Source organism: Phyllostomus hastatus, unplaced genomic scaffold (genome assembly GCF_019186645.2).
Source record: "Phyllostomus hastatus isolate PE091 unplaced genomic scaffold, TTU_PhHast_1.1 phas_scaffold_129, whole genome shotgun sequence".
NCBI lineage: Eukaryota > Metazoa > Chordata > Mammalia > Chiroptera > Phyllostomidae > Phyllostomus > Phyllostomus hastatus.
Window position 1 is genome coordinate 14,123,977 of NW_025334009.1, and position 27,923 is coordinate 14,151,899.

The following is a 27,923-nucleotide window of genomic DNA, read 5'->3' on the forward strand; positions in this document are numbered from 1 at the left end:
GAGAGAGAAACATCAATTGATTGCTTCTCACACATGCCCCGATGGGGGACTGAACCTGTGTCCTTTCTGTTTATGGGAGGACACTCCATCCAACTGAGGCACACCAGCCAGTGCCCTATTTGTAAACTTTCAACATTTCAACACAGTTTGTTATTTCAACTATGAATCTTTTAAAAAAAATTATACAAGTGATGATATAATTTCAGCTGTCTAGAGGTAAGCCTTCTGGGACCACTCCAGATTGACATAACTATTGGTGTTGGGGGTAGGGAACAATAGTAAGAAATTATGCTGAGTATTTCTCTTCCATACTCTAGAATATTCTGTGATTGGGTAATTTAAATCACTGAAAGAAAGCAACTCTTTAACTTACTGGCAAACTTTTATTCTAGGAGCAGTGATAAGTGAAAAAAGTCTTAAGGAGAAAAAGTGAATTACAGGGGACAAAAGACTGAGCATTTAGCAACAGTATAGGCTAAGTAGTGGGCACTAAGATTGGAAATCTTAGTGATCTTGAAGCAGACCCATTTACCTACCTAGGTGCAAGGTGTTGGATACCAGTAGCAACATATCCTCAAACATGATTTTGCTAATGAACCTGAATCTTCAAGAAAAGGTTTACATTGTTTCTTGTAGAATGGTATAGTTGATGTTCTTGACAGCTGTTATGACCAGCCTTTAGCTGTCAGGAAAATTTACCTGAAATGACTAGATTTTGCAAAACTTCTAAATAAACCTTATAATAAGAGCTGCATTTATTATTTAGTTTGATATTATGCTTTCATCACATATGCTAATTTTATTAATACCACATAATGGTCTAAATTGCATTTGTCCCTTCATTAAACTATTGAAGTTCTTGAATTTTTAAAGGATCCCTTTAAAGAAAAAGGTAAATATCTTCTAATATGTTTTAACTAGTTAATACCTACTTAGAATTTTTAAGACACTTAATCAAATTTTTGGCCTCTTTTAAACTTTGTATGAAATGGACTTCCTTTTTTTATACATAAAATAGTTTCACTTTTAAGACTCTGCTGCTGAGAACACAGCATCTTCAAGTAAATATTAAAATTTGGCCATTGTTGCCCTGCCTAGTGTGTCTCAGTGGATCGAGCGCAGGCCTGCCGTCTAAAAGATCACTGGTTCGATTCTCAGTCGGGGCACATGCCTGGGTTGTGGGCCAGGTCTCCAGGTTAGAGGCATGTGAGAGGCAACCAATGGATGCTTCTCTCCCTCTCTCTCTCTCTCCCCTTCTCTCACTAAAATAAATAAACAAACATAACTAAAATCTTTTTTAAAAATTTGGTCGTTTTGATTCTATTTTCAGTTTCAAGTCATTTTACTGAAATATTTTCATTTTAGCTCCAAGAAATATTATTATTATTATTTTGTTGATAGGTTTCTACCCTTTATTATTAGCTTTAGTCTGTCCTTATAGGATTGTTATTAGTCAGATATTAAAGCTCCTGGGTTGATTCACTGTGTCTTTTTTTGTTTGTCTTATAAGTTTTACATTCTCTTTTACTCTGCATTCTGGGAGGTTTCATTGACTCTCATCCAGTCCTTCTTTTAATTTTAATTTTATCAAATAAAAGCTCAAATGGTTCCAGGAACTTCATATTTCCTTTTCTGGTGGCCCCAGTTTTACAGAATTGTGTGTATGTGTGTGCATACACATGTAAGCATGCACATATACTCACACACCTGTATGTAAAATGTTGAGTTCCCTGAGTTGGAGGTGGGAAGAGCTTAATGATGAAATCTTTCCACAAATTTTCAGTTGTTTCTTGCTAATCATTCCTGTACTTTCTGGCTTAGAAATGATCACTTCTCTGTCATTCTCCAAGGTAGGTCAGTTCTCTCTGCTGTTTTAGTCGCTTTTGAGAATTCTAAGTTGCACCTTTGCTGTGGTGTTACTCTTCAAAATCCTTCCGTCCTTTTTATTTGCACTCTTTGTCCTACCTCATTTTCTTTGCTCTTCGGATGTTACTTATTATTTTATGGTGATTCCATTGCAGGGTTTTAAGGAAGAGAATAAAGTGATTCAAATTACATTTATTAAGGAAAAATTTCAAACATACCCAGAACTAGAGAATATTATGATAAACTTCCATTACCACCAACTTCAAGAAATTATCAACTTCAAGAAATATCCAACTTCATCCAACTTCAAGAAATTATCAGTACATAGCCTGTTTTCATTCGTCAGTCCTCCTACCTCTCTTCCCCGGCCCTACTGTCTTGCCGGACTGGGATGTGTGTGTGTGCATGTGAATATATGCTTTGCTATTTCATAACTATCTTTTTACATTTTGAATTGGGATTCAAACAAGATCGACCACTGCAGTTGGTTGATTCACCTCTAAAGGTTTTACTCATTTAAAACAATTGTCTTTTTCTCCTTCCACCATTTATTTGTTGAGGGAAAACACATCCATCAGATAAAGTTTTCCCACGTACTAGATTTTGTTGATTGCATTGCTATGGTGGTTTTATGTTTTTGTTTTTTAATGTTGTCATGTCCCCTGTATTTCCTGAAAATGAAAAATTTTGCTAATGTCTTGATCAGAATCAGGTCTGATTTTTTGTTTCTGTTTCTTGTTTTTTTTTGGGGGGGGTACAGATTTTTGTAGGGGTTATTGTATATTTTTTGTCTGAATGTGTTTCTTTGTGGTATTAATATTGAATAATGGGTGTTATAAGCCTCACATAAAGTTCCCTATCAACCTTTCACTTAACAGTTTCAGCAGCCTTTGTTCCAAATGATTTCTTTTAGAGGATTGCATTGTTTACTTTGCAATTTGGAAGGTCAAGAATGGAAGCAAGGAAACTAGTTAAGGAGATGTAGTAATATAGACAGAGGTGATACTGGCCTGGTGTTAAGAATGGCAGCAGAGGTAAAGAGAAATAGGTGTATAAAACTTGGAGTTACGTACAACAAGAACTATTGGTAGATGATCCAATCATTAAGGCCAGAGGAGAAAATTTGGAATGAGGCCCCCAGGTTGTGACCTTGAGCTGACTAGACGGTGATATCATTTACCAGCACAGGGGAATAAAGGGAGAATAGGTTTGGAGATGGTGTTGGTGTTAGGTTACCTTTGTCAGATTAGAGATGCATTTCAGATATTCATGGGGGAGATTTCTAGTAGGCAGTTGAATATGTGGGTCTGAAATAGAAAGATGGTTTAGACTGGCAACAAATATTTGATAGTTGTCAGCATATAGAAACTACTGAAAACTATTAACAGTGGGTGAAGCCATTTAGAAAGTGTGTAGTCTGGGGAGGAGGATATTTAACAGTTAATGGCTGGGTGAAGGAGGGAGGAACTGAGCCACAGAGACCTTCCAGGTCAGAGGAAGGCCAAGGAGAGTATCCTACTGTAAAAGCAGAGTGGGAGATGAAAACAACTAGAATTTGAATTTTCTGAGATACATATGATATATACCTTATAGGGATTCTTGTTTCCTAGTGTAAGATGCTAATTTTGCTGTTGGACGTAACCATTGATCATTGCTGGATATGCAGGACTGTGAAACACTTCAGAAATCCAGAGTCCTATTGCTCATTGTTTTAATTAGAATAAGGAAGGATATAGCTTTGAGTAAAAAGAGGAACTTTGGGGTAAGAAACAACTTAATATGAAGCAGAGTCTATTTTGTACATGAATGTCCATTGTGGTGTGGGTTCTTCGTACCAAACTGCTTAGTTGGTTCACTGAGGAAAATGAACACAAAATGATTTTTTTTAAATGAGACATGGTATAAAGTTTTGGTTTGCTCTTTTGTTTGCCCTTTAAGATGGAGCAGTTTTTCATCTTTCATATTTATTCAGAAGTATAGAAATTTCATGTTTTGGAATTACATGTATGCGTAAAAGTGAAGTGGAAAGTTTGAATAGCTATTTGAATATGTATATGGCTTTTCTTTGAAGGGAAAAAGAAAAAAGGGGAATTGATGATGGTAATACAAATTATAATTTTTTATCTGACTCTTGGGAACACTGTATTTTGGAATTCAGAACATGTCAGACTTTAGAGAAGTAATATGATTTACCATATTATATAGCAACCCTGACTACATTTGATGCTGTACCTTGTAATCAAGCACTCTGATATTTTTTGCAGTAAGTGAAATAAAGCTAATGAATAACCTTATGTCAGTTCACATTAAGTTTTGCCATACACAGAGTTCAAGTCATGAGATTTTGCTGCCAGATGAATTCGGGAATTGAGGACTATCGTAGGTCAGTGCTTACTGAGGACAGGTTCCTAGTGCAATATGAAGGCAACGTAAGATTAAGTCTTCCTTAGCTTGTATGGGCTTTTTTATTCCTCCCTGTCCTTCTCCTCTCTCTTCTCTTACTCCCTTCTTCCTCCATTCTCCTCTTCCATTTCTTCTTCTATTTCTCTGTCTTCCTCCTCCTCCCCTTCTCCTCCATTTCTTCTTGTCCATTTCTTCCTCCATCTCCTCCTCCTTTATTTCCATCTCCTCCCTATCATTATTTCTTCTTCCTCCCGATCTTCTCTTCCTCCTCCTCCATCACCTCATTCTCCTATATCTGTTCTCCTCCTCCACCGCCATATTTTTCCTCTTCTCAGGTCTTCTCCTCCTTTTTCACTCCATCGTATGCATAACCACTACAGCCTGCTGATGCTATTAGTTTGTATTCTCTAGTACTTTCTAATACATGCATCCTGTTTTGTTTCTGCACCAAACCAAGTGTTATCTTTTTGAAATATGCAAGTGCGAACAGAAGTAATTATAAATTATTTAATTTATAATTTTAATTATAATTAAATTATAATTTAATTAAATTATAATTAAAACATAATTATAATTTATAGGTTACTTTCTGTATTTGATCCTTCTTTGTTTATTCAGTAAATATTAAAGCACCTATTATGTGGATCCTAGGTAATTTTTTTTCTGATTTATTTTGCAGTTCACTAGTGATCCCTTTAGCTGTGTCTAATGTACTGTTGTGCTTGCCCACTGAATTTAAATTTCAATTATTTTTATTTCTAGAAGCTCTGCTTGATTGTTTTAAAGAAATCGATGTCACTTTTTAATAATTTTCTCATCCCTGAAGTTATTTTCAAGCTTCCCTCATAAAAGCTTCTAAGTATATAGGTATTTTATGGTCTCTGCTTGATGACTTTAGTATTTAAAGTGGATCTGTTCCTATTGTCTTTGTTTTTTCTAAGTATTCTTGCTCATGGCATCTTGTTTCCTCTCATGCTGAGTGACCTTTGAAAATTATTTTGCAAATAATGTGAGGCCAGAGAATTTCTTCTAGGAAAGTTTTGGGTTTGCTTTGGCTGTTGCTTGGGAGTACCACAAGTGTAGACCTACCAAGTTTAAGGGCTTGACTGTCTTGACTGCCCAAAGCATTTGACCTAAATGAAGTGCGCCACTTGATTGACTTTTCTGTTGTCCACACCTTTTCAGAAGAGTTTGAAAAGACTATAAGAAATTAAGGACTTACTCATGGTTCACTTTAACTTTGAGAGTACCCTTAACCCTTCAACAACTGTACTCTCCCCCCCATGCAGTTGAAAATGTGCATCTAACCTTTGACTCCCCCAAACATCACTATCCTCAAGTGTCCAAGGAGGAGTGGACCTAGGACCCCTATGGATACCAACGTTTTCTATATAAAATGGTGTAGATCAATGCATATAGCCTTCCACACCTGGACTCCCAAGTGCGGATCTAAACAGTACAGGTGTTTATTGAAAAAATCCTCACGTAAATGGACCAGTACAGTTCAAACCCATGTTGTTCAAAGGCAACTGTATGCACGTTTGGTACACCAGCTTTTGGTGGGAGGACTCTCCTGTTAGAGTCTGCATCTCATGTAGGTTTTGAATTTTGTTCCCTTTGCCCCATAGATGTTCAGAATAGCAGTTCAAATATAGCAGTTTTATTATTATATTTCTTACTGTTTTGTCAGGTATTTATTGTTTTTTCATGAGGTATTTTTAAATGTACATTTTATCCACTGGTATAGTTTGTTTACCTTAGAAGTTGCATTTCAAATAACCTACTAATGCTTTTACTGGAAAGCAAAAGTCTCTGTACTATGCAATATGCCATTCTGAGCATGTCCACGTTTTGGAGATATGGAAGTTGGCAAAATAGACAAAAATTCTCACCCTAATAGACAGTACATTTCAGTGGGCAGAGAGAAATAAGTAAGATATATAAATGGTAAGTGCTGGGGGAGAAAAAGGATGGTGGTATACAGATAGAACAGTAGTGTCAGAATTTTGGAAGGTTTACCATCTTGGTAACCAAAGATGATCAGTTTGAGAAAGTAATAGATGAGTCAAGATTTGAAGGAAGTGAGTAAACAGTGTGGCTAAGAGGGAGAAGGGTATTTTAGGGAAAGGGAACAAGCATAGAGACCTTGATACTACGAGTCACAGCAGAGGCTGGGTTGGAGAGAACGATGAACAGTGAATAGAAGATGAAGTTCTAGAAACCTACGTGGTGTCTAAGATCTCATAGGCCTTGGAGTACTGGTAGGCCTTTTTATGGAGTCAGAGGAGGATTTTGAGCAGTGATGTGACGTAACTTTGTTCAACTCAGGACACATTATGTTGTGAAAAAAATTAGAGGGTGGGGGCAAGTGTAGGAAGCAGGAAGAAGAGTTAGCTATGATAGTTATCTTGGGGTTCTTGTAGGTAATGGGGTTCTAGCATAAATAAGAAAAAGTTCTGCCCATTTTAGTCCAGCTTTTAGTTCACTCGTAAAAGTATGTATTTCAGGAAATGAGAGGTGCTAGGAAGAAATATAACTGATTTGTTCTGGTATTTTATAGTTACTAGGAACATGTATGAAGGACACAGAGACAAAGCCAAAGGGGGGTAGGATTGAGGGTGGGAGGTGGGGGTGACTGGGGTGGGGAGGGGTGGTGTGAGGAAAATGGAGACAACTGTACTTGAACAACAAGAAGAAAATGTGGAAAAAAATGTTTTTAATAAAAGGAGTAATTCTTTTAGTGTATACCTCAACCCTACCTCAAAATAACACAGATTTATTTTAGTATGTAGATTATAAAAATAAATAGGTACCTGAGATTTAATATAGACTTGATATTTTAATACATTAAAAGATAAGACATAAAAAAGAAAATATTTTTGAGCCTAGCATATTTTAATCTCTAAATAAATTGCAGACTAATTTTAATTGGGGGCTTGTGATGATGTAGTTTATGAATTTTAGCTTCTAGTCCAAAAAGATATAACTTTATTGGAAGTGGCTAAAAATTTATTTCCGTTTATGGTTGTAGATTTGCCTATTTTTCTTTTCAGTTTTTCATTTTTTTGCTTCATATGTTTGAAGCTGTGTTACTGGTTTCTAAAAATTTAAGGTTCTGATTTGGGGTTTGGGGTTTACCCGTTTATCATTGTTAAGTCTCTTTGCTTCTAGTAATGCTTCTTCAGGTTGATTTGCATGAAGTTTGTGTAGCTGTACCAGCTTCCTTTTGGTTTGTGTGTGCATTGGTCTGTCTCTGTAATTTTTTTTAAAGATTTTATTTATTTTTAGAGAGAGGAGGAGGGAGAAAGAAAGAGAGAGAAACATCAATGTGCGGTTGCTGGGGGCCGTGGCCTTCAACCCAGGCATGTACCCTGACTGGGAATCGAACCTGCGATGCTTTGGCTCACAGCCCGTGCTCAATCCACTGAGCTACACCAGCCAGGGCTGTCTCTGTCATTTTAATTTTTATTTTAATGTGACCTTAGATGGAAAGTATATTTCATTTAGGCAACCTGTTTTAAAAATTCTGTCTTGGGCCCTGGCTGGCATAGCTCAGTGGATTGAGCATGGGCTGTGAACCAAAGCGTTGCAGGTTCAATTCCCAGTCAGGGTACATGCTGGGTTGCAGGCCACGGCCCCCAGCAACCGCACATTGATGTTTCTCTGTCTCTCTCCCTCCCTTCCCTCTCTAAAAATAAATAAATAAAATCTTTTTAAAAATTCTGTCTTGGAATATTTAGTTCATTTATATTTAAGGTAGTTATTGACATATTTGGTTTTATTTTTGCTACTTTATTATCCACTTGTTTTAGCTTTCCTTTTGTCTCCTTTCATGTTTCTTTTTAGTTAATTATTTTTTATTTCAGTTTTCTTTTACTAGTTTATTTATGTATACATTTACTCTTATTTTAGTGGTCTCTCTAGAGCTGGGATTGGCAAATGATTGCTTTCAGGCCAAATCCAGATGCCCTTCTGTTTTGTACATAAAATTTTATTGAAATATAGCCACACCCATTTGTTTATATATCATGTATCATTGCTTTGGCACTACATGGGTATAACTGAGTAGTTGCACAGAGACCTATACACATATGGTGTGCAAAGCCTAAAATACTTATTGTATGGCCCTTTATAGATGAAGTTTGCCAACCCCTGCTGTAGGGCAGTGGTTGTTACATATGATCATGAGTCAGAATCACTATTGAGACTTGTTAATGCACAGATTGCTGGGCCCCTATCTCCAGAGTTTCTGATTTGGGGTAGCATCTGAGAATATGCATTTCCGACATACTGCTAGGTGATGCTCAGCTGCTGGTTGTGGACCACATTGAGTACCACTGCTCTAAAGGTTATACTGCAGTACATCTTTGACTTACTACAATCTAAAATAAGTTACCGTACCCAGGGAAGGTGACTACTTCCACAGTAATGGTAAAAAGCCTTAGAATCCTTTGACTTTGTTTACTTACCTCTTAGGAGTACTATTTTATAATAATCTCAAACTGGCAACAGCTCAAATGTCCATCAACAGTAGAATGGATATTAATAAATTGTGGTACATTCATCTACTAAAAAACTGTAAGTAATGAAAATGAATCTTCCACGCATCATATTGAGTGAAAAAAAGCCAGGTACCAGAGTACTTATTGTATAATTACTTTTATTTGAAGTTCACAAATGGACAAAACCAACTTATGTGTTAAAAGTCAAGACCAGTTAGCTTTGGTAGGAACTTGTGACTTTGGGGGGTTTGGTTGGGGGGCTCACAGGATGCATACAGTGATCTGTTGCTCTGGAGACTGGTTATACCAGAATGTCCATCTTGTGAGAATTCATTGAGGCTGTATAGTCACATTTTGTGTACTTTTCTCTGCCTTGTTTTAATAAGAAGTTAAAAACTAATTTCTCAGGAGTTTGAGAATGTTAAGAGTTAATTTTTTAAAAAATAGTAGAGACATTTACTCTTTTCAATTCTTGTGTGTTTGTAGGAACAGAACACTGTTTCCATGGGAACTTCTGGCTACTCAGTTATTCAGTACTCATCTTTCTGTAGATTTGTATGTCTACTCTCTTAGCTACATTTTTACATGGTGATGACAAAAAAAAAAACTTTATTTGGAATTGTATTAGTGTTTTTAACATAGCAGTCTACATAGAGCAAAGGTTTTCAGTGATCCAAAGTATGACTCCCTTACAGCGTTATGCTAAGAAAGAAAAATATATTTTCTTAACTAGAAGACGCTTTTTTTCCTACAAGTTGTGCCATTAAAGAAAAACACTTGCTGAGATGGAATGTGGCTTTATATTAGGGTATCTATTTGATTCTCTTGTTTCTACTTAAACAATCTTTTAACACTCGTTTGGTGTATTTCCTTTAAATATATATATATATGAAGTATATATGTATATATATATATATATTTAATATTGTAGGGATGATTATTCCCCTGTGATTTGGGTATTTGCATAGGTAAGGGGAGCATATTGAAAGGAAAAGATTTTGGTGTATTGATCTGAAGCCTGTGGTAAAGCTGCCTCTTCTGCCTCGCCCATCTTGTTTGTCGTGGTTGGATTGTGCAGGGTCCTAGTGAAAACCAACTTCTCAGACGAGTTAAATGCATACGTCTTGTGGGGGTGGGGGTGGGGGTGGAGATAGGGGTGTTTCACTTTATACAAGGAGATGATACTGGTATGGTCATTCATAAATATTGTAAAAGGAGCTTTATAGAATATTTTAGAGTCATTTATGAGAACAAATTGTTTATTTTGTTTTCTGTGACCTAAATAAACAGCAAATTGTTAGACTTCAGAGTTAATTATGCACACTAATGAGCACTGTGATAGTCCATGTTTTACTGATGCAATAATAAGCACACCAGCAGAATGAATATTGCATAAAACCTTATTTCTTATTTGTATACATTTTTATGTGAGCTAAATAAGAGAATACAGATTTAGGTTTATAAATCTTTAGTATTGAATGCCTTTGAAATTTTGATACAGAATAAAGATTGCAGCTGCATAGAGAATTTTTTAAATACATGGAGAATTTTTACCTTTCATCTGGCAGTAGCTGCCATAAGATGATGTCACCTTGTAGCTGATTGGCTGTTACAGTACCTAGGGCAGGGAAGAGAAAGAAAAATGCCGGCACAAACCTCAGTGGTGGTTCTGTGGTTGTTTCTATCTATTTTTGATAGAATCTTTGATTAGTATCACATCTACTGTATTTGGCCATGTGAACCATTGGGAGCATCCTAGGGGGAGGAAAATTAAGAGCTTTCAGAGGAATGAGGCGACTGATTTGCAAACGGATCTGTGATTGTAAGTTGCAGAATCTGGGTATAAGGCATAAGGCAGGGTGTGCTGGAAGATGCACTATGGGAGGAGCTGGCAGAAAATGCTTATATTAGCAGCAAAAAAAAAAGAAAAATCCTTTTTTTATCTTTAGAGTTAATATGTTTGGTTTTATGTTTTGACTTTATAGATATAGGGAGCAAATATAATATTGCAATCTGATTTTAAATTACACTGGGTTATTTTATATAGTATTAGAAAAGATATAAATGCTTATTCAAAGGAGCTTTATTTTATATCTCAAAAAGTTATTATTTTTATAGATAGCTTATTTGATTTTTGAGTATTAGGGAGAATGGAGCAAAGCTTAGTTCTCTTAAAATACATTTTCCTAATGCTTTGTACAGATAAAAGCTTTGATGATGAAGAATCAGTGGATGGAAATAGGCCATCATCAGCTTCTTCAGCCTTCAAGGTTCCTGCACCTAAAGCATCCGGAAATCCTGTCAACAGTGCAAGGAAGCCTGGTTCAGCAGGTGGCCCTAAAGTTGGAGGTAATGTAAATCCATTTCAAATCTGATGTGTCCTTGATATGGTCACACGTACTTAGAACTTCGGAGGAACATGTTTATTCATGACTGCAGCATGATTGCAGATCTGGAGTCTTGCAACACGCAGAAGAATGCTGCCTTTTTGAAATGTTTAAAATATTGTATATTGCTGTTTCCTATCAGAACATATGTGAATTAGTGTTTTCTTGAGCATATTTATTTTTCAGATGCCATTTTTAAAGGGAGATATTTAAGGGAGTTTTTTGGGGGGTTTTGTTTGTTTTTAAGAAGGAAGCAGGTTTTTAAAAATTTGGCTCTTAATTTTCAGATGCTATAGTGTTAAAGAAATACTGGTGTACTTGATGTTTTCATGCATTTATCTAGGTAGGGGTACCTTAAGTTCTACAATATTAAATAAATGGTTGAAGATACTTCGATACTGAATCATTTGTCACAATAGGAAATGGGTGGTGGTCAAGTAAAATTGCCTTAAAAATGGTTTGTGGATTAGGTAATAATAAATAGGAAAAACAGGTTTTATACAGTTATGCTGCACATACTATATTCTTTGATCATATTAGAACTGTTTCTAGCATATTATGTATTTTAATTTTTTTAAATGGATATTTTTTCATGTACTAGTACTTTCCAGGTGTTAGTTCCTGCCATGTTTTTCTGCTAGAATGAATCCTATACAAAATAAAGGTAGATATTTAATACTAAAAGGACAGTTTTTCCTTTTTCTTTTCTTTTCTTTTCTTTCTTTCTTTTTTGTTAATACATTTGTGCTTAAATTTGGGAAAAGAGATTATTTTTATTTATAACTGCTGGCATTTATGATAACTGCTGGGGAAATCAAAATCTTTAGGACTTCTGTTTTTTCTCTATCGTTCATTTATTAAAAACAAAAAGGAAATAAACTATGTATTTTGATCAGGTTCTGTAAGATGTGTTCTCTTGATCTTTCTATACAATTAAACATTGTTTTCCAAATCTCATGATATTCTGAATATAGGAAAACTATCATAAGTATTTAATTTTAACTATTTTTTGCTAATGTGTCATATAAAACTAGCAAGAAAGGTGGTATGGGTATATGTACACTTATATGTTTATGAATAAATATATACACATACTTATACATTAATATGCATATAAATGAATAACTAGATAAATAAAATACTGTGGAATAGGAATGTCTTACCGATTTCTCTGGATATTTTGAGTAATTTATATTTTAGTATTTTAATTATTTTCTGTTAGTTTGCAATTATAGGAGTATATTCCCATCCAAATGTCAGTATCATATTCTATTACATATTTTTATTACATATTCTTGTCTCTGATTAAAAGTATATGACTATGGTTTGTTCTTTTGTAACAATGCTACCTTTAGTTATCACAAGGGGAATGTTTTTCCTCAATTTTGAGTTCTAGATTTCTAATCTATGATTTTATCATAATTATTTCATGAAACTGTCTCATTTGACTTAAAATGGATAATACTTGAACAGCATAGTGATAATATATAATATTGTTGTGAGTCTGAGCTGGTGGTTTGTAATTGGCTCTGTTTTTCATGTTTTACTTTATTTTCTTAGATGAAAATTAAAATTGTAGTTTACCGAAAAGATCACTTAATTCTGGTGTTAATCAAATTGATAAAATCAGATATTCTTTTTAAAGAAACAGACTTTCTTAATGCCACACTGCCACCATCACTACCCCACCCTTCTCCAGTTTGTGGTCCACCAAAATGTTAGGTAATTTTCATGATTGTAGTCATTAATTACTACATTGCATTAATCACAGAGTAATGTCATCGTCTAGACAATGGCCCTTTTGGTAAAAATAAGGGAAAGACCTTCATTCCTTCTTCTACCTCCTGCTTCTTTTGGCAATTACAGATTCATTCTATATTTGTTTTGTTTGCCACTGCTCATTCAGATTTACTGCCCATTTTCTATCTAAGAAAAGAGCTATTAGGTGGAGGATATTGTTGTTCCTTCAGAAATTAATATCATTCTTGGCTCTCAGTCCTTCTTTGAAAACTTAATTCACATTTTCTGTTCTCAGCAGAGGCTCATTGATTTTTAAATTAGTTGTAGAAAGTTTTATTAGAGTTGTAGAATCTTCGAATTAGAAGGGACATTGGGAGTCATGTTGCTCATCTCACTATTCATAGCAATTTCTTTCAAATATTCTTCATAGATGATTATTCAGCATCTGACTAAAGTAATACGTGATCATGGATTAAAATTTGGAACAACAAGCTCCTGCATTACCACTACATGTTGAAATAATCAACTGATAAATTATGATGTACTTTCTTCCAATTACTTTTATAGTTACTTTTCCAATTATTTTTAAACATGCAAATATTTTCTTAGGACAGAATTGGCATTACTCATCGTGTACTTTTGTATATGTTTTTTCTTACTTGTATTTTACCCTGAGCATTTTTCATTGTCTTAAGGTATTAATTGAATACTATTCATGGCTAAATAATATCTAGGTTGCTTTCAGTATTTTCTGTTGTAAACTGTGCCATTATTGTTTTATGTATACCTTTCAGCACATCTCCAGTCATTTCGTTGGAATAAGTTTCTAAAGTTTACTGAATTAAAGGTGCAGGGATCTTTCATGTTCTTTCATTTTGTCATAGTGTCCTCCAGAAAGGATATAAGCCCATTTCAATTCCAGATAAGTTAATTTTTTAATATTACATTAAAATCTGCCTCCTCAAAACTTAGCAAGGAAGATGAATTATTTGTTAACATGATACTTTAAAATACTTGGAGGCAAAGTTGCCCCGTCTCTCTTTTTGACTAATATGTTTCTAGAGTTTACATTTTCTTTCTCATGAATTTATATGGAATATAATGGTGATCCAGTCCAGGCAGTTTATTTGCTACTTCTGGGTATGTAATGAACACATGGTATCATGGTGGGCACAGCAGGTATGTAAGAGTGGTATAAGCCAATCACAGCTCACCGAGTTTAACAAATTTCTTTCAAACAAGATTACCAAAATAAAAATAAAGCAAACCTCTTTGGAATCCTGACTGAATCTACTTTTGAAGTTTTAGAGTTTAATTTTTTTCTTCCAGAGACATATGTTAGGACTAAAGAGATGTATGCTATTTTTAGCAAAGTATCCTATCCAATTAATTAAAGCCAATAGGGCCTGTGTTTAATCTTTAGTGTGTAGTTCTTTGGCTCAGTGTTCCAGTCTGTTCTCATATTAGAAATGTGTGGCCTTTAAGCCAGGGAAAATTAAATAAAGGGGGTGGGGATGTATACGAATATTTTACTGTAAAAACTGATGTGTTACCTTTGTGCTTTACTAATTAGAGTAAAGATAAAATGAATTCTTTCTCTCTTTTTTTAAGGTTTTATTTATTTATTTTTAGACAGAGGAGAAGGGAGGGAGAAAGAGAGGGAGAGAAACAACACTGTGTGGTTGCCTCTTGAACGCCCCCCTACTGGGGACCTGGCCTACAACCCAGATGTGTGTCCTAGACTGGAAATGGAACCCACAACCCTCTGATTTGCCAGCGGGCACTCAACCACTGAGCCATACCAACCAGGGCAGATAAAATTCTCTTATGTTGGTCCATTTTCTGAACAAGAATTGTAACTTCATTATAGGAATCTAGGTAAACACTTCCTTTATGGTTTGGAATAGAATTGCTGAAGGTGCCTGATTATTTAGTATTTTAGATAATAATTTTTTAAATATTATTGAGTGTTTTTATACTTTTTTTATATTTAAACCTCAAATTCTCTGAGTTAGATACTTTATTATTCTTACTTTACTGATGAGCAAACTAAAGTTTGGGAAAGTTAAGTAACTTACACAAGGTCACGCATCTAATAAGTGGGCAAAGCATGAAAATAACTTTGCTGTTCTGCCGCCACCATAATCTCCCTGGGGAAATAAGGATTCTTCTAGATTTTGTTGCTTTGAGGTTATAATCTGCAGTAATGACCACTACCTCTTAACATCCATAAATTTTATCATCTGAAAGCTCAACTAGTATGATTCCCAGAAAAATAGAATATTTGGAAATAAGCAAACCTGTAACTTTTCATTGCAAATAGAAATACTTTCTAGTATCTTGTTGTAATTGCCTATTTAAAGTTTATTTTCTGAGTCATAATATCTCTGTTCCTGTATCAATTATTTTGGCCACTATTCTTTTTAAAAAATTCTTTAAAAAAAGTCTCTTTAAAAAGATTGAATTACATGTTTATATAATTATTGTTTATAATGAGTACCACATTTTGAGGTCACTGATTTGTCATTGAGACTTGTATATAATTATTGAGATACATCATTTTAAAAAAAACTATCTATCTATCTATTTATTTATTTATAGAGGGAGAGGGGAAAGGAGGGAGAAAGAGAGGGGGAGAAACATCAATGTGTAAGAGATATGTGGATTAGTTGTCTGTCACTTGCCCCCAACTGGGAACCTGGGCAGTGACCTAGGCGTGTGCCCTGACTGGGATTGGCCAAACTGGCACTCAGTCCACTGAGTCACACCAGCCAGGGCTGAGATACATCATTGACCAAATTATCAATTCTCAAAGTTCTTTTGTCCTCTTTCATTCATTCAAGTGGACACATTATTCTCTCTTATTTCCATTTTGTATCAAAGACTATTTTGAAATAGTTTTAACTTTTAATTCTTATAATTATGTAATTACCACCTTTTCAAATTCAATAGTACTTACCCATCTATAAGATATTTAAATTTACTTTACTTCATTTATGTATGACCTGGGTTTTAAGAATGTCCAAATATCTGTTTTCCTCAAATTGTGCTGATGATGCCCATTTTTTCCCTTTCATGCAAACAGCAGAGTTGTTTCTTCAAAGTTATGAGAATTCGTACATATTTAATAAAACAGATCTCACAGAATTTGTTGTTTAATCTCAAAATCCAATTTTTTAACTGGTAAACCTCAATTTTTTGTTTTTGAACTTTGTTAAACCTGTTTGTGTTTTGTTTTAATCCTCTTTTCCTAACCTAGTAACATTAAAAGATAGTAAACCCAGAAGATTTTAGCTCTGAAGGAGAAAGGTCAATAAAGATGATCTGATCCTGATTCAGATGGAGAGACTGAACATGGAGTTAAATGTTGTATCAAAGATCAGACAGTTGTTAATAGAGATGAATTGAGAACTCAGTGTTTTTATCCCATATGGCAAAACAGTAGGATTTAAATTTTGAATTTAGGGATTGGCCAGTCACCATTTTGTCTTAGATTACTGTGAATCCCATATCATTGGCTGTCCGTCATAAAATACCCTGGTGCTATCTTTCTTAACTTTGGTCTTAAGATAAATATGATTCGAGTTAACAACAGATGTTATTGTTAATGTAAGTCAGTAAGTTACCTACTTGCCTGCTATGTATAAGGATGTATGTTTTACTGTAGTTATTTTCATTGACCTCTATTCTGTTTTTACCTCTTGTACAAAACTTAAAGTGATTAAGAAACTTCATTGTGCATGGTTTATTTTTTGAAGCATTCAGAATGTTTAAGAGAAGTGAGAAAATATGTAAACAGCCAGGCTACATGCATTGAAATTAATAGGCAAACTGAAGACCCGATCTCTCCATAGATTGTTTTTATCTATAGCTGTATAGAGCCCACTATGTGCAAGGCTTCATGTTAGGCATTGAGACCATATGGAGACTTCAAGTTTTAAAATTACAAAGATAATTATGATAGCTGTCCATGCTTATTGTTCCACCAACCATTGTTAATATTATTAGCATTTTGGTCCTTCCATCCTTCATTTGCCTACACATTTTGACTGAGATTTAGGTGCTAGAAAATTATAGTCTCATAAGGGTAGGCAGATTGATTTAAGGTTTGTCTTTGAAAAGAGTGAAATATCATTAATATAGATCATTCGTGTGAGGAATTTTTCCTTAGACTCATTATACTTGATCTGTATAAAATAGAAGTTTATAATAACTATAATTCCAGGTTCATATTTATCATATACATTATAATATAGTTGAATTGGTAAAAAGCATTATTTCTGTGATGGGCATGTTGTAAATTTAAACTAACTTTTTTGATTTACTCGTCATTTTTTTAGAATCAATTTGTGTGTTTCTTACCAATGAAGTGAAATGCATAATTTGTTTTTTAAATGTAAAAGGCATGCTCACTGTTAAGTGAAACACTAGAGAGATGTTTGAAAAAATGTTTAATGATATCTTGCCTCTAATCCCATTGCCTTGAGGTAAGCAGTGGTAAATTTGATACGTATCCTTCCACATCTTACTTTGTGGTCATTTATGTTAGTATTCAGATTAGATTTTATTTTTTGCCCACATACTAGTAAACATTTAGCAACTTCCTTTTTTAAAAAAACAAGATATCTGTTCATCCTTCAACATTAAGAATGATTTATTGCATCCTTTTAGTAGGTATACAGTATTCCACATTATTGTTGTACCATAATTTAATGAACTGTTTCCCTGTTAGTATCGTTCAGGTTGTTTGCAACTTTAGGCCATTACAAGGAATGCAGATCTTCATGCACTTACGTACTTGGGAATTCTGGTGCTTATCTCTAGAATAGATTCCTATTAATGAGATTGCTCAGTCATAGGTTGTGTGTGTTGTTAATTTTAATAAAGGCATTTTACCTTCTCCAACACCAAATATAACAGCGTTATATCCTAGTCATTAATTATTGCCATTTTGATGGGTAAAAATAGTGATTCTTTCTGTCAATTTGTATTTTTGTCATCCACCTATTCACCTAGCCAGCAGCCACCAGATATTTACTGAAAGCTTTTAGTGGGCTGCTACTTCTGTATTCTTTGGGAAATGTCAGTGAACGAAAACAAAGACCTTGTCCTCCTGGAGTTTATATTCTAGTGAGCTTCAGAATATTTAAATCCATTAATAAGAATTAGCATATCCTCTTATATGAGTTATATATTATTCTTGCCCATTTTTCCAAATTGGGCTGTTTTGTCTTCTCATCAGTTTGTAACAGTTTTGAAGATATTAGGTGTTTTTTTTGTTTTTTTTTTTTAAAGATTTTATTTATTTGTTTTCAGAGAGGGAAGGAGAGAGAGAGAGAGAGAGAGAGAGAGAGAGAGAGAGAGAGACAGACAGACACATCAATGTGCGGTTGCTGGGGGTTATGGCCTGCAACCCAGGAATGTACCCTGGCTGGGAATCAAACCTGGGACACTTTGGTTCCCAGTCCGCGCTCAATCCACTGAGCTACACCAGCCAGGGCAAGATATTAGGTCTTTGTTATGTTGTTAAAAGTTGCAAATATTTCCTTAGTCTCTCCTTTATCTGTGGCATTTCTACATCAAAATTAAAATTTTTTGTTGTGTTAGGGAAATATGTATCCTTTTCTTATCGACTAGCAAATTTCTTGTCTTGAAAGAAAGACTGTCGTCCAGTCCCAAGCTTACACAGTAGTCTGATTTATTGTAAAGCATTAATTATTTTACAGATAGTTTATTCACAACATGTGGAATTTATTTTTGTATAAGGTAACAGTACATCTATTTTAATTTATTTTTCTTATGCATGAGCAATTAATGTCCATGCAACTAAATATTCTTTACTTCATTGAATTGAGATATGACTGTATGTGTTTTGGCTAGTTTATGTAGTTTCTTTTATTTTTTCCTGATATATTTATTATCTGTACCTAGTCCAGCTTAGAATGTGTGATTTTCCAATCTTTTTATTATGAAAAATTTAGAGTGTATAGCAAAGCTGACATGCAGTGAACACATCTCACCTAGATTTAATAAGTAGAATTTGCCCCATTTGTTTTAATTCTGTCTCTATAGATATATTTCCACACATACTTTTTTAATCTCAACAACTGCAAAATTAAGTGTGAGTATCATGACATTTCAGCCATAAATATTTAATATACAACTTCTAAGACTTAAAGACACACTCCATTGTAGTCATAGTACCATTCATATACAAGAAAATACCATAATATTATGTATGAAACCATTCCCTTACCAATTTTTACAGCCAAAATATTGACTTTTTAAAGAGTCTAAGCCATTGTCTTTCATGTTTTGGATTTCTCTGATTTCTTTGTGGTGTTATTTAACTTATTCCTTCAACCCTTTTATTCTCTGTAAATTTATTCTCAAACTGTATACTTCCGTTTAAGTACTTCTCTTCTATATTCAAATTTCCTTACATGTCCTAAGAATATATTTTTTTATTAACAAGTGATCCTTTGGGGCCAAGAGGAAAAAATTTACTGTTTCTTAGTTCAAAATGCCCTCTTCTGTTGCTGTAGTGAAATGCAGCTTTTTAACTGAGGGATGCTTGGAGGGGCTTTCCACTTCTGAGTCTGTGGTGCCCCTTTGTCTCCGTTGAGTCTTTATCTTCTCTTTCTTCATTGTCGTTTTCTGCCTGGTTTGGAAAGGATACCTCCCCCTTCTAAGTACTCCTGACCGATGGCCCCAGGGGAACCTCTTGTGATGCCTGTGTTCCCCCACTGCCGAAGTCCTCCTCTTCCTTGCTGTTTTCTCAGTCTTCTCTCCAGTGAGGGCTCCGCAGTTGACATTGCTGATCTTGGATGTTTATATTTCCTCAATATAATTTGCAATTCAACTTGTAAAATGAAATTTGGAGTACTGTTTGTCCTACTTGTATTACAAGTGTGTTCTCTGGGTGATTTTATTCGCCCTTCTTTTTGGTCTCTGTCGTTTTTGGAGTATTTATTTGAACATTTGATTTGAATACTGGTTTCCCATGGCGATCATAATGTCGACTATAAGTTTTAATATTTAGTAAGAAAATACCTTTTTAAAAACTTGATAATTCATTATATCAGCATTTTGTTGAATTCTAGGATATTATTATTGAATAGTTTCTATTTTCCCCTTTGATCTGCATTACTTTTTTTGCCACGTATCAGAGTTTCATATATTAGTGTGTCTATTTTTGAGCTTTGTATTTTGTTCAGAGTTGGTCTATCCTTGCACTATATCTAATTGTCATGATTATCCTAGCTTTGTTAAGTCTTGGTATCTGGTAGGGCCGGGACCCCACCCTTTACTTCAGGTATATCCAAACAGTGCGTGGCTCACTGCTCTTTCAGATTTTAGAGTCAGCTTGACAAGTGCCATAAGAAATTCACTGGAGGCTTGATTATTACTGTAGTGCTTTAGGAAGACTAGGCACTTTATAACACTGAGTTTTCACATCCATGAACATAGAATAGTTCTCCATTTATTTTAGTATTTTTTAATAACTCATTAATATCTTTTCTCCAAAAGTTTTTCATTTGTTCTTGTTTGGTTTGCTTTATACTTCGAAATAGTAGTTATTATTGAACATAGAATTTCCTTAATTATAAAACTTTATTAAAAGAAATTTTAAAAGGCATAGGTAAATGGGCATACTACTTTCCTGGGTAGGAAGACAGTATTGCAAAGCTTTCAGTTCGTTCCAAATTCATCTGTAGAGTCAGTGCATTGTCTTTCTTTTTTTGAGGTATACTGTGACATACAACATTCTATTAAGTTTAGTTCAACAAAATGAAATTCAAATTTTAGTGTTCATAAATAGAACTTTATTTGAATACAGCCTTGCTCATTCATTTATATATTGTCTGTGGCTGCACTGGCGCTACAACGGCGGAGTTAAGTAATTGCAACAGAAACCATATGGCCCACAGGGTCTAAAATATTCACTATGAGACCCTTTACAGAAAAATTTAATAGTCTCTGTTTTAGAGTAGCTAGGCAACTCTGGGCAAAGCTCTTCCATTCTGTTTTAGCCTATTGATATCTTTTAGTGTGATGGTTGACCCAGTTCTGTTTGGAAGACTTTACTCAAGTTGGAAACCAACATTATTGCCCCTTCAGCCCAGCCTGCTCTCAAACTTACTTTATCTAAATACATCTCCTCTTATATGTACATTCGCTCTCCGTTTCTTGCTTTAATATTTGACATTAGGGCCCATTACTCTCTTTGTCTCTCCTATGGTTTCCATTCTCCTTGCTGGTGCTGTAAGTATTTTATAGTATTTTTTAGGTGAACTTTAAAGCTGTATCAAAATGGAATGATGGCTGTGAGATGAAGCAGCTCATTTGATAGATTATTCTCGTATGCAGGAATCATTTTTCTGCTTTGTTAGACAGACAAACCAAGGTGAGGGGAAACATGAGGCAAACTTGGGTTGTGAAAAGGTTTAGTCGTAATGCATACAAAAGATGAGGCGAGAGTGGGGAGCCCAGCCTGGCTCTGCTCTGACAGAGCTCGCATTCTCAGTACACTCCCATTGGGGGCAGCTCTGTTTATATAAAGTGGTTCTCAGAAGAGTCAGGTAGATTGGGATCAACCACTCCAGCCATGAAAGTTCTTGATAAATTGGCGGTGTTCATGTCCAGGTGTAGAGCCCTAATTGTCACATCTGGGATAGTCGTAGGGCGGGCTGCATTTAGTGCTATTTGTAGCCTTTCACCTCTGCAGCTTCTGTGGGACTTTTAAAGACCATTTCATTTCTATTTCCTTTCCTCCTACCCGGTAGTTTACTTGGCCCTACTCATAAGACAGAATTTACTGGATAGTAAAGGTATTATGATCAGAATGAATTTTCAAAGTTAGACTTTCTTACGTATGTCCCTAGTCAGAGGCACATTTTTTTCTGGCCTTATTTTGGATTTATTCAGAATCTCTGCATTCCCTTGAAGGTTTTAGACAGTGTGCTATGGCTGGTGGGTTAGAATTGGTGAAGGTAGCATTCTGTCCTGTGTATGATAACTTTTCTAAACTGTGTATACACTGTAGTAACTCTTCACACTGAACTCTTCGCCTCTCCATTCCTCTCTAAAATTGTCTTTCACTCTACATTTCAGCGCTCGGAGGTTGTTAACTGGTTTTGCTCCCGCATACTTGTGCAGGTCTCTGCCAGCTGAAGTATGTATTTTTCAGAAATCAGTTGTTTCTTCTCAGATGTGCCTAATGATCACTGTGGTTACTCTAACAAAGTACTTTGCAAGAAGTGGTATATAAATGAACAAAATATACCAATGAATGTAGAAAGGGTTTTGTTTGTTTGTTTGTTTGTTTTAATGAAAACTGTATTAAATGTTGAGGAACTACTTGATAAGGACAAGTCCCTAAAGAAATTTTTGTTTAGTGGCCCATGTAAGACAACTATGGAAGATCAGGAAGAAATTGTAAAAGTCTAGGCTTTGCACTCCCATTAGGGGACCCACTGTCAAAAACCATAAACTCCTATGAAGAGGTCTGTAAATGAATGTAATATTTTATGTTAATAGTGATAGGTATCTTATTTTTTTTCTTTAATTATTTTTAGTCAGTCATTTACTTCAAATGATCATAGGGATGGGACTGAGTTTTATTGTTTCATTGGACTTTTTTTCAATATCTAGGGAATAGCTAATTTATTTACTCTTATAATTGAATTTCCTATAGCAACCACACATTCATTTCTCTTTTCATTTATTACATTGTCATTGTTTTTAATTTGCAGTGTTTATTGCCTTACAACTTTGTTACCCTGTTCTGTGGTCAATTTACATACAAAGATCTTCAAAGGTTTTTGGTAGTTTTTTTTTTTTAAGATGAGCTGCTTACATACTGTGGGAAATCCTGAGTGTTTTTTTATTAAGATGATATTAACTTTTTAAATACAGTTTTTGAAGTATTAATATTTCCTTTGATAGATGATAAACTTAATTGGGGAGATATTTTTAATTTAATTTTTTAATTGTAGAGATTTTTTTTTTTTTTTAGTTAACTGTCACTTGGGCGTACATCTTGTGTAGTTGAAATTCGTTCCATGTGTTGAATTCTTACCATGAACGAATGCATTTATAGAGTTAGCAACTAAGTACCACCTTTGTCAGCCAGGGTGCAGTCAGAAGACAGAAACCACAACAGATGTTTCTACAGAGATAATTTAACATAAAGAATTGTAAAATGGGTATTGATGGATTAAGAATGCAAAATAGAACACGAAAGTGTCATGGAGGTAGCAGTTATAGTACACAGCCCCTATTCCTAGAGCTGGAGGAACAAAATGAGGAAGTTAAAATTATTAAAACTTAGAGGCTTTTAGAGGAGGGGCCCTGCAGAGCCTTGACTTATACTTCTGACCACAATGTATAGCTGACTGGTGTCTCTAATGGGTGAAGTTAACTGGTTTAGTAAGTGTTAGAAAAAGTGCAAGGTGAAACCAGGTGCTACTAGAAACAAAGGTCCTCCCAGAGTTTCTAGGGTTTTGCCGACAAGAACAGGGAGCAGTCAGAAAGGAGCAAGTAGGTCTCTTCCTTCAGCTTCCAGTCCCTTCCAGCACCCACTGTTGACCGAGTTTTAACTGGAAAGCACTAGATTCAGCAGGAAAAAAATGGTTTGCTTAATCCTAGGCCCAGGACCACAGAATATGACAGAGTGACTTTGAAGCTGAAAGATAATAGCTTAATTACTGGCTCTTTTAAAAAAAATTACTGACTCTTAAACAACAACTACCTCTTAAATTACTTTTTGATTGTCTGCGACAATGGAAGGTTTGTTTGCATACTTAAATTTAATTTCAGGACTCTCATTTGTTCTCACATTTGCTCTTCTGACCACTGCAGCACATATGGATCTCGTGCATCACATTTGCCATCACTTACTGACATTTTGTATCATTTAAAATTTTTGTTCAGCTTTAAACATTATCCGTTCACCTGTATTTCTTGTGTCCTTGCTACTGTATTGGATAAGGGATGTGAGGGCTCTGTTCTTACATAGTTTGAATTTTACTTCCAACCCACTACTAAGTACCTTGACTTCTCTGAAAGTTGGAGACTTTTTCAGTGCTTTTTTAATGAAATGGAATGTCTCTTAAAGTTATGCTCAAAAGAATTATATATTTCATGTTCTTGATGCTAACTAAAATGCTTAAAAATAAACTTTAAGTAAGTTTTTTTGTTTTGATGTTTTACTTAGCAGGTGCTTCTAAGGAAGGAGGTGCAGGAGCAGTTGACGAAGATGATTTTATAAAAGCTTTTACAGATGTCCCTTCTATTCAGGTAAAGATAATGATATATGGGCACTTCCCATGACTGTTGCTTGTGTGCTTGTTCATATAATAATTATTTTTGTCCTCTAAAAAATATTTTTCCACCCTGGCTGGTGTGGCTCAGTGGATTGAGCGCAGGCTATGGACCAAAGGGTCACCAGTTCAATTCCCAGTCAGGGCACATGCCTAGGTAGCGGGTCAGGTGGCCATTGGGGGCCACTTAAGAGACAACTACACATTGATATTTCTCTCTCTTTCTCCCTCCCTTCCCTTCTCTCTAAAAAAATAAATAAGTAAATAAAATCTTTAAAAATTTTTTCCTTAAATGACTATGTAAAAATAAAATATTTATTATTACCAAACTATTACTCATTGATCTAGTAAACTTTGTGAGATTCACTCTGATTGAACTGATTTAGCGCCCACTTCTGATTGCGATGTAGAGAAGTACTGTGTTCTGATTGACTTAGGCCAGAGTCACTGACTCTTTTCCTGGGTCCCTTTGTACTCATTTCTCCTATATTCTGGCCTTCTTTCATTTTCTTTCGGTCACAGAGCTTTTGCTCATGCTGTTTACTACAGGGAAGGCTAATCTCTCTCCATTTTGCCTAATGATGTTTGATTCATCCTTTAGTTCTCATTTCAAGCTTGACTTTCCTAACATTAGTTCAAACCCCCTATTGTATATAGAATTTCACAGCACTGGATAATTCTCCTCGGTGGTACTTTCTGTTTGCAATTTTAGATCATTTGATTAATGTTTTTCTCCTTGACTAGGTTATAAGCTGCATAAGGCAAAGAACATGCCTATTTTTGCTCACCATAGTATCCTCAGTGCCTAACATAGTGCATTTCTGTTGTATGAATATGTGCTGAGTGAATGAAAGGGTGATGGTGTTGGACAGTGGTTGGCTCCAGAGGACACAGCGCATGTAGCTATCCTGGTTATAGTCTGGCATGGAGGCAGTGGAGAACCAACTTAAACTGTGTCCCTTTGCAATATTGTATCATAAGTGTATGAATGCCTACATATGTTATATACCTGAAGTCATTTTGAGAACTTAGGCCTATTTATATTAATTAGAATATTTGCATCATGTTTTTAAATGACAATGTATTTTGAATGTGTATTTGAAGTTACTCATGAGGGGAGAAATAGCATAAGGGTAACAGGTAAGGAAGACAAATTAAAGCACTTTATTATTGTTCATAATATATTTCCATTCTCCATTTAAAAAATGATGCTAGAATGGGAAATAAACTTAGTACTTGAAAGATTATTTTAACCATCAGGACATAAGTTTGATGATGCTCATGGTAAGAAATATTAATGTTACACTTTTGCATTTTTAAGATCTATTCTAGTCGAGAACTTGAAGAAACGTTAAATAAAATCAGGGAAATTTTGTCAGATGACAAACACGATTGGGATCAGCGTGCCAATGCGGTAAGATTTTTATTTTTTATTTTCTTTTCCTACTCTTTTTTTTAACGTCTTTTTAAATAATATAGTTAGTAGTTGTCCTATTTTGTATTTCAGATATTTATGAAATTGAGTGTCTGATAGGTAACATCTCTTTCCAGAAAATATATTGAGATAGTCAGCATTTCTGATTTAGGGTCAATTTTTGTTTTTGCTGATCAGGTGGAACCTGTCTCACCATTTGTTAGTCTCTCTACATGTGCTACTTGTTGACTGACCAGGAAAGTGTGAGTTTCACTGATGCCCCAGGGCCTGGCCTCTCTGTGGCTCTCCGTAGTTGTTCACCAGCACTGTCCTTGACTCCTAAAAGGCTGACCAAAAAAACAGTTCACTTTGCCTGCATGCTCAATATTTTCATAGTGTTGACAGAGATTTACAATAGAATGTCCATTTGTCTGGCATTTTCTTTCCTTTTTCACATATTTGTCTCTGAATGTGATAAATATTTTCACTCATTTTTTTAAACGGTCTGGTATTTTTGAGTTAAGAATATCTTATTTAGCTTAAATTCCTTGAGAAACTAGTTGATAAATTTAAAAATAGTATTTGCCACGATAAAGGGCTGTATTTCAAAGCTTGTGAATTTGTTGAATGTACATCTGAGGCAGCCAATGAGTGCCGCGGAGCCCTCAGGAAGCCAGGGGAGGGGTTCCACTTGAAGCCACTCTTCTGCGCTGGGAGCTCCAGTCTCCATTTGGATGGCTCAGTCGTTGGCCCTTCTGCTTCTGAACTTTTTGCTTATTGATGAACTTGGTTTCCAAAATTCGACCCTTTAAAAAATAGTCTCCTCAGTACATAGTGGTAATGGTTGCACAATATTTTGATTGGACTCAACGCCACTGAATTGTATACTTTAAAATGGTTAAAATGGTAAATTTTATATAAATGTGTATTTTACCACAATTTATAAAAGAGGGACTTCCTTAAAACTTTAAAATTTACTTACCTGTTTGTAACTTTAAAATTTACTTATTGTTCGTACATTACGTATGTCACTTATACATATAACCAACTTTATAACGTTCTTTGATAGGTTTTTTGGGGGAGTTTCATATTTATTTTAAGAGACACTTAATACAGTTAAAATGTCTAAATATTGTTACGTAAATACACTGAAATGCTATTCTTAAAATTTTGCTCAAATAATGAGGGTTAGGTAGCTCTAAGAATTTTGGTATTTGCATTGCCACTTTTTTGTCAATAATGGAAATTGTCTTTTATTTCAGCTTAAGAAAATTCGATCATTGCTTGTTGCTGGAGCTGCACAATATGATTGCTTTTTCCAACATTTACGCTTGTTGGATGGAGCACTTAAACTTTCAGCTAAGGATCTTAGATCCCAGGTGGTTAGAGAAGCTTGCATTACTGTGGCGTGAGTATATTCTTTGTGTGATAAGCATTTTTTAATGAATGAATTTAGTGCTCATTGATTCAGGGTTCATTAAATAAAACAGCAAGGTAACTGTCAGAAAGCTTGTATGTGATTAAAAAATCAGATTACAAGGATCCAGTTTGTGTGATTTTAAACATTTTTTTCTTAATGGCACTTGATACCAATCTTAAAATGTGTTTATATTTCTGAAGCCTACTGGTGGCGTTTTGGTCACTAATTCTGAGTGGAAGAAGAAAGGGAATGGCACTGGCTGGTGTGGCTCCGTGGACAGGGTGCCAGCCTGCAGGCCAGAAAGTCGCTGGCCTTATTCCCAGTCAGGGCACATGCCTGGGTTGCAGGCCTCTCTTTCTCCTTCCCTTCCACTCTCTTTAAAAAATAAATCAAAACAAAACAAAAACACTCTGAAAAAAAAAGAACAAAGTGAATGGGTCTGAGGACTGGCTGCATTCATTTTTTCTCTTTACTAATGTGGATATTAAGCTCTCTCTTCCTGATATTTTACCAATTATTCTGGAATCATAACATGCATCATTAACTTACCAAAATATAAACTTATTCTATGTTTATATTCTTCCAAAATTCAAGGATGGTAGAATTCTAAAATTTCATTTGTTACTGCTCCCCACCTGAATCCTTTTGTTGTATGTGTTGTTGAATAAGCATTCTTTTGAAGATAGGCAACACGAAGATGCCTACTCTTAGTATTTCTAAGCAAGGTTGAATTAGTGTCCCAGTCAGAACAGAAAATAGAAAAAAAACAACCTCATGAAATAAAAACTATGAAGATGGAAGGACCAAAACTCCTATTTTTATTGGATGATATTATTGTCTGCAGAAAACCACAAGAGTCTATAATTA

The 27,923-nt window shown here is 34.9% G+C and overlaps 1 protein-coding gene across 44 annotated transcripts in view; it reads left to right on the forward strand.

Moving 5' to 3' along the window:
• Window positions 1-27,923, forward strand: part of CLASP2 (cytoplasmic linker associated protein 2) — a 153,390-nt gene that overhangs the window by 39,298 nt on the left and 86,169 nt on the right. For 22 of the 44 annotated variants that reach the window (XM_045857503.1, XM_045857501.1, XM_045857510.1 and 19 more), the window contains 4 exons: window positions 10,974-11,120; window positions 24,117-24,199; window positions 25,544-25,636; window positions 26,899-27,044. In XM_045857503.1, the coding sequence (XP_045713459.1) occupies window positions 10,974-11,120; window positions 24,117-24,199; window positions 25,544-25,636; window positions 26,899-27,044 (469 nt within the window). Of the gene's footprint in view, window positions 1-10,412; window positions 10,594-10,973; window positions 11,121-24,116; window positions 24,200-25,543; window positions 25,637-26,898; window positions 27,045-27,923 lie in introns of those variants that run through there. The other 22 variants (XM_045857502.1, XM_045857507.1, XM_045857518.1 and 19 more) reach the window with 3 other exon arrangements.